This window comes from Numida meleagris, chromosome Z (assembly GCF_002078875.1).
Source record: "Numida meleagris isolate 19003 breed g44 Domestic line chromosome Z, NumMel1.0, whole genome shotgun sequence".
Classification (NCBI taxonomy): Eukaryota; Metazoa; Chordata; class Aves; order Galliformes; family Numididae; genus Numida; species Numida meleagris.
Window position 1 is genome coordinate 74,796,657 of NC_034438.1, and position 7,890 is coordinate 74,804,546.

General features: G+C 41.7%; 1 protein-coding gene across 3 annotated transcripts in view; it reads right to left on the reverse strand.

Annotated features, from left to right (window-relative positions):
- Positions 1-5,240, reverse strand: part of CEP120 (centrosomal protein 120) — a 40,930-nt gene extending 35,690 nt beyond the window's left edge. For 2 of the 3 annotated variants that reach the window (XM_021380578.1, XM_021380576.1), the window contains exons 1-4: positions 4,969-5,155; positions 3,311-3,467; positions 2,302-2,416; positions 1,200-1,341 (exon numbers count right to left, since the gene is read on the reverse strand). In XM_021380578.1, coding sequence (XP_021236253.1) covers positions 1,200-1,341; positions 2,302-2,416; positions 3,311-3,467; positions 4,969-5,020 — 466 coding nt within the window. In that variant the 5' untranslated portion in view covers positions 5,021-5,155. The other variant, XM_021380577.1, reaches the window with a different exon arrangement.

Genomic DNA, 7,890 nt, shown 5'->3' on the forward strand with positions numbered 1-7,890 from the left:
CAAACTTTAGATTACGTAAAATCGCCTGTGCTTTGCTATGAACTTGAAAAGATGTGTGGTGAGGGATTGGAACTTGATGATCCTTGGGGTCCCTTCCAACCCTAGCCATTCTATCATGCTAAGCAAGCTAAACATATTTGGAACTCTGGTAATGGCATAGCCACTACTGTAACACGGCTGAGAAGACAAAATCAGGGCCAGAAATCTTGTGCAATGCTGCAACTGAAACTTTGTTTTACCAAACCACAGTCACAGACCGTGACGAGAAGATGATTAATTTAGAATTATGAGGAGGTTACCTTAAGAACAGAATGTATTGCAAGGTATGTAAACGAAAATCCACCAGTCTAATGGAGGCTCCATTTTTACAAGAGGAAGTAGGCTCGCTTCTGGATGCAGGGAGGTATATCTGTTTTTAGCTTGTTTTAAAAACAAAAACAGACCTATCAAGTTTCCGAGGAGTTTTAAAATAAAAAAACCCTAAACTTTCCCAAAAAGACACCAACACAAAAGTGACTGAAAAGCACATCACAGATGAAGACACCTTGTACTGTTCAATATTATTCAAGTTCTAATAGATGTTGATATATATGTAATTAATTATTGTTGATAGGAATGCAGAAGAGAATCCAGATCCAGAATTACTGCCAACAGTTAACTTACAGTAGATCAGCAGATGTTACTACAAAAATAATAAACAATAATAAACGTGGTGTAAGTACTGAGTGGCTTAGCTTTGACAAAAAAAAAATTAAAGAAAAAAGTGAAAAGAAAAAAAAGGCAGACTACCCAAGAAATGAATTATTGCGCTACTTGGCAACTCAGCAGTATAGACTTAGAATTACACTCTGTAAAGAAGCTCCTTTTTCTCATTTATTAAGGTACAGAACTTTCCAAAGCCCTGAAATCTAACCTGATTGAAATGGCAGTAGGAATATGCATGTCTCTGATGCTGATTTTAAATATCAGCCTGCATCTCTGTCCACCTGAAGTAACACGAAGTAAAGCACCCTTGCTATTACAACACAGTACATTTCCTATACGTATGTTTTATAGTTACAAATGATATAAATGATTTACACTTAGTTAATGCTAAAATACTGTAACTCTTTGAGCTCAAACAACATGTTTGCATCAAGCAATATACGTCCGAAACAGGAACATCTTTAATTCGAAGCCAATGATATTAAATTACTTACCCCTCCCTTCTCTAGGGGGTGCCTCCTTTGCTTTAAAATCATCAACCAGTGCTTTGGAATCAGTTTCCAACACAATGCCTACTTTTATTTCAGATTTAAATTTAGCATACTTGTTACTTAGCAAAGGGTACCATTTTGGTGTCTACATAATCAGAAACAAAAAAAAAGGAGAAAGCATTTTCAAAATAGCAAAATAATAAAATACAGTAATAGACAACAGACTTGCTCTCGCAATTCTACCTTATTATTTACAGAAAAATACCTTGGCGTTTATTTGTAAAAACATCATATATTTTGAATACACTGCTACACTAAATGACTCTATATAATCATTTCCGAAGAACAGCTGAACATACTCTCTTACATTGATTTTCACAGTGAACAGTGGGGAAGCAAAATATATGATCAGTCTTCTAATTAGGAGACAATGTTTAAATCTTCAACTAAAACAGTGCAGACTATATTACAAGGACCATAGATTTTAAGTGTGATGTCAAAATGCTAAACCAGGGTCATATCATGACCCATGTCAGAGTTTTGTTCTGATCAAGCATTATATAAAATTCACTCATCAAAATTCTATACAAACAATTATGTTTTCTCCTGCTTTGTTAAGGGGCTAGAACTTCAGAACACCACAGACACCTTCCATAGACGCCCACTAGGAAAAAAAAAAAAAAGAAAAACCAGAACACATCATGAACAACTTCACTCTCTAAAGTTCTGACTTAACGACATTTAATTGCTCAATAAACCACTTTTTTTTTTCCCCAGGTGATGAGCCGTAGCAGTGACCAAATATGTTGATTGGAAATGTTTCAATTCTCAAATTCTGAAGTGTAAGAAATTTTTTTCTTAATCTACATACTTAGCTTTTTCATGTTGTGGAGCAGGCTGCGTAAATATTTTTCATTCCAGTAAGATTAATACAAAAATACTTTCATTTGCCCTCTTTTAAAAGAAAAGACAAGTATGTGATTAAGTAGGAGTCATACTCCTCCAAAACAACTCAAAATTTATACCTTTGCCTTAATTCAAATTCTACTGTCATAGCACTGTTTCAAAAATACCAAAATTTAAAGCTTTATACTTGGAAACATACCTGTTTCTTTTCCTGCACAGCCCTTAAATCAAGTACAACATAGCCTATGTTCTCTTTAACTGAAGATAGAGGATCCAATGCAAAACACTGGAGTTTGATAGGTGTACGCTGTAGCCTGTAAGAACATCTCAGTTGAAATCCAAAATGTAAAAAATTACCTCTGCAATTAGGTCATAAAAAATGATTCACATGTTTTAAGCATATCAATGACGATTTATTGAGATTTGGTACACAACTAGTTCTAATAAGTTAGCAACTTAGTTTACACTCAATTCTAAAAAATTCAGGATTAAATGAGAGATAATGAATAAATAGATAATTCTGATAACAGAAGTTTGCTGGATCTGAAAGAGCCTCAAGTGCTATTAAAAAAATAAAGTAGTAACAAAAATTCAGTCTTTTCCATGTGCATGAAACAAGTAACGCAACCAAACTGGAACTTCACTTGTGAGCAAAAGATTGTTGCACAGCACATGAATGTTCTTAGAGGTGTAGATGTGGGGTCTAGCATGAGGTATATTTAGACATCTTTCTCTCCTCAAAGTTAATATGGCCTTTTCACTTTTATGACAGATTGTAACAGTATCTCCATATTTTCAGTTAAAACTAATAACTGTTCTGGAAACCAAAACCAATTTATCAGTTCTTACACCTGAAATTTAAAAACACATCTATTTAAAGCAGGGTTCTCAGTCTTGAAGTTAACTCTTTGTCAGGGTATAAATAAGAAAGCAAGAATCGAATGCTTGAACTATAGCTTTTCTAATTCTTTTTTTTTTTAAAGAGTGTTATCAGAAGCTTTAGAAACTTCTAGTCACCTATCTTGCCACATACTATATTTGTTTGCCATAGAAACAAAACAGTAGATCATTTTATAGCTAAAAGAAAGCTCCTAAAAACATTTATAAAGAGTTTAGATTAAAAATTGTATTTCAGCAGCTGAAAGGACAAGAAAATTAAGTTTTATCTTCAAAACAACTTTATTTCAGGCTTAACTTTCTGCTGTTACCTGTGCTGATGAAGTGCTTTTCGATCAAGTTCCCAGGCCAATTCAGTGGCAAATTCTGGCTGATCAGTATGCTCCACAGGATCAGTAGCCAGCTGTTCACCATCAAACTTCGCTTCAACTACAAGCATGTACTTGGGTCGTTTGGGAAAATAGCGTCCTGAAACAGAGTGCAATTACTAGACACCACCAATAAAACAAGTGAGCCCAGGTTTTTATTGCAAACCAATCATACAGAGACATATTCACCATATCTTCCTCAAAATTACGATTGTATTGTTCTTATTTTGAAACGTCTTCTCACTATTAAGAAGCAATAAAGAACACAGTAAGGAACAAACCATTTGAGAAGCACCCAGAAACAGCAAGATGCTAGGTAATAGCTAATAACTAAGAAAGAAACCAAGTAATTGGTAAGGTTAAATGTTGAGAAATCTAAGATAGGGAAAAGGTCAAGGAAATAGGTGGCAAACAGCAAAAATTAAGCATTTTTCCTTCACTGCAAGTTTTACAACTCTCCTACACTAAAATAGCGAACACGATCTCATGAGTTACTGAAAGGTGTATCCAAGTACATACTGTGATTTTTAAAAATGACTACTAAGTTAAGAGAACATGTAGAGTTGCACAGGATTTATCTTGGATTCAGCATCCTTTTATGTTTTAATTAATAACTTTTTTGACAAAATGAATGCTTAAAATTTACATGCATCACAGCACAGGGAGAGGCCCCACACATTTCAGAGGACAGGAACTCATTTTTAAGACATCAGCAAACAACATAAAAGGCCAGAGAAATAACACGGTACTTTATAAAGAAAAAGCATTCAGACACACACTCCAAGAAAACAAACATTTGAACACACTAATTACACCTCAGCAAATCTATTCTGCCGAAATACAAGAAGAGGCGTGATTAACTAGGCACACAACGTTACAGTAAATTGCTAACTGGTGTTGTAGAACATCAGACTGCAACAACAACAACAAAAAAACATAAACGGGAAGAGCTGCATGAGAAAATGCTCCTCTGCTCATTATCTTCCTCACTCCAATGTCTTGGGCCACAGCTGACGGAAAAAGACTCCAGTGACAGGCAGGGAGAAGTCAGCAGCCACATCTGCAGGAGGTCTGAAGGTTTTTCTTTCCACAGCCGGGGGAAAGATGACTGGTAGGATGCACGGCTGTGTTTACAGCTGTGACAACTCGATTTAAGAGGGCAGCAACAAATGGTCACAGAGAGAGGCAGCAATAAGGGGTTTAAACTGCAGCAAGGGCAAGACAAGTATAAAGTATTGAGGAAAGAAAGGATGGCTTCGCCATCAATTTTAAGAAACATTTTGGCTAAATACGTCCAGAACAGGCTAGGGACGAAACCCACAGCTCACAGAAGCATGCAAAGTCCATCCTCTAAATGATTATACTGGACGTATATACACAGCATTTAAGCTATAAAGAACCTCACCCTGAGACACCTTTTCTGTAGCAAAACCAGACCACAGCTAGCTCCGTTTCCTAAAGATTGCTTGTCTGTCCAACGAAGTATACAGAAACCGTATTAAGCCCTTTCATAACATTCCTTCGGAACACACTCCGCCTCTGACATCCCACTTGCTGTGTGACTTTAACGCTACCGCTTGTTTTTAAAATCCCCCGCTTACCTTCCAGAACGGAGACGACGATCAGCATCCTGTCGGCAGCCCTGGACTCCATAGCCCCGCTCCGCCCCGCGGGCACAACCACAACCCAGGCGCCTAGTGCTTCCCGGCAGCTTCCCGCCGCCGCCCGGCAGCCTCCCGCCCCAACTGCCGCGCTTCCGCCTGGCAACGACGGCACCGCCCCGCGCTTACGTACTTCCGGCGCGACACGGCCTCTCCTCCGGTCGGGGTGGTGGCGTCGCTTTCTGCGCGGTGCTGTGACGTAGGGCGGTGGGTGGACGCTACTCCGCAGCCGCAGTGGAGACCTGAAAGCCAAGGGATGGCGTGGAGGCGGGCTGCTGGTAAGAGGGTAGCTTGAGGCTACAGAGCCGGCAGAAATATACAGTTGGCCTGGCAGCTGCTTTCCTTTAAAAACTGATTTCTCTTGGGCTGGTTCCTGGTGCCTTACAGGAGATTACTCCATATCAAATTGATGAAATTTATAGCCAAGATAAACCACAGTATCAGAAAACAGCGACCTAATTATTATTTTTATTAATAATGCTTGTTCTTGTAATTAAAGCCATTAGTGCTTTCTTCTTCAAACAACTGCATTACATCAATCTCTGATCAGGAAAAGCGCTCTCCTTTTCTTCGTAACGTTCTGCTGTATTTCATCGCTTTTTGTTCCCGTTCTGTCCTTCAATTACTTAAAACTTTTCCATCTTTCAAAGGTACCAGTCCTGTCAGAGATTTTTACGCTTTCATGCTTACTTTCTTTCCAGAGCAGTGCAACAGTCTGGTATTTTCTGTGAACAGTCTTTACAATCAGGTTTTTTCCTTTTTAATTATTTTTGCTCTTGTGTATTCCTTACCCAAGTAAAGACTGTCGCTATTTTTCTCATCAGTCCTTTTTTGATCTAATTAATCTCAAGTCCCCAAGTTCAGTGAATTCTCTACTTTAGCCCATACAAAGAAACACTTGGAAACATTTAGCTCTGTATCTGATCAATTCCCCAATTTCAGAAAAAATTTGAATGTCAGTGGGCAAAATGCTGTTGATTAGGTGGACAACTAGAATGCCCAAAAGTGTAAAATGGAAAACCTGCAGAACCTCTTTTGCTGGTTTAGCAGAGAGATACCATCAAATGCCTTCCAGTATTCTTCCAGTAATCAAACATCTGGCTTGACAGAAATGGCAAAATACAAATGTCTTTAGAACAAGGCTGGGAAAAGGGTTCTGGAAGGTAAAGAAGAAACGTATAGAATCATAATCATAGAATGGTTTGGGTTGGAAACGACCTTTAGGATCATCTAGTTCCCACCCCTCTGCTATAGGCAGGGACACCTCCCTCTAGGCCAGGTTGCTCACAGCCCCATCCAGCCTGGCCTTGAACGCTTCCAGGGAGGGGGCATCCACAGCTTCTCTGGGCAACATGTTCCAGTGTCTCACCACCCTCACAGTAAGGAATTTCTTCCTAATATCTAATCTAAATCTACCCTCTTCCAGTTTAAAGCCATTTCCCCTGTCACTACCTGTCCTGTCACTACCTGTCCTGTCACTACCTGTCCTTCCAAAAAGTCCTTCCCCAGCTTTCCTGTAGGCCCCTTTCAGGTCCCGGAAGGCCGCTATAATATCACCTTGGAGCCTTCTCTTCTCCAGGTTGAAGAGCCCCAGATCTCTGAGCCTGTCCTCGTAGGGAACGTGCTCCAGCCCTCTGATCATCTTCAGGGGCCGGGGATGAGGTGAGCTACAGCGCATGCATACATGTCCTGATTTGCGGGTGTCCTTCTGGCAGGTTTCATGACCTTGGCAGGGAAGTGCATCCAGTGGAGCAGCTCAGACGGAGGAGCTGAGGGGCTGGCTCAAACCCTCAGTGCCTACATGAGTGACATTCTGGAGGTGAGAGCCGTGCTGCTGGGCTGTTAGGCATTGAGCCCTGAGGCTCGCTCTCTGTGGAGAAAGCCGTGCTGGGCCGCCTTCTCCTGCCTCCCTGGAAGGAGTGAGGAGCTGGAGACAGCACTCTTCAGCGAGGGCTAACACCAGAGTGTGTTCTCAGCCTTGTTTTGCTTACAAATCCACCACACCACAGAGCACACTAGGAGCTACTATGAAGAAAAGGAACTCAGTTGCAGCCAAAACCAGCAGAGGCTGGAGGCTGCAGCCTAGCTTCAGGGGCTGGCGAGAGCTCTAGAGCTCATGGTGGAGCAAGGAAATGTTCTGAGCGCCTCTCGGACACACCTGCCCACAGTGCCACAAGTTGCCCCTTTCAGTCCTGTGCTGGATTCTTGTGGGGAGGCTGCCCAAACCTCTTTGCCTATGGGAGGAGAAGTGGGGTGTAGGAAAAGAGGGTGTGGGAGCGGCGCTATGGAGTGGGCAGGCAGGCAGGTCCACTAGTGGTCTAAGGAAGGCAGAGCTGCCAAAGCTGAGATGGAGATAAGGGGCTTGGAAGGAGGCCTGGGTGTAAGCAGGCTTGCAGATGTGGTGGAGGGAAGCTGCTGTGCCAGCAAAAGGGAAGGCTGCCCATGGCTCCTCGCTTTTCAGCATGCTGCAGCAGCTCATTTCCTTGTGGGTCTTCACAGGTCGGGAGGGGGAGATTGACCTCTTTGAACACCACTTGGAGGCCTATGAGAATTTGGGAGAACCATACACATCCTGGCATTTGCGGGCATTCCAGGCTCTTGAAAGAGCCACTTACTTGCTGAGCTGGCCAATTTAGGCTGGGCTGCTAGGCACAGGTAAGCGCTTTGGAGCTGTGGCTTTGGCACCCCTCCCCTGCCTGCCCCTGGCTTTTGTGGAACACTGCAGTCCCTGTGCCCAGCCCTTGGACTGCGGCCTCCCAAAAAAGACTGCTGTAGACACTCCTGCGCCTCCAGCACAGTCAATTCTTGAGAGCCCCCAGACACTCCAGAAATATAAATCGAATCTGTCCCTTCATGACTCGA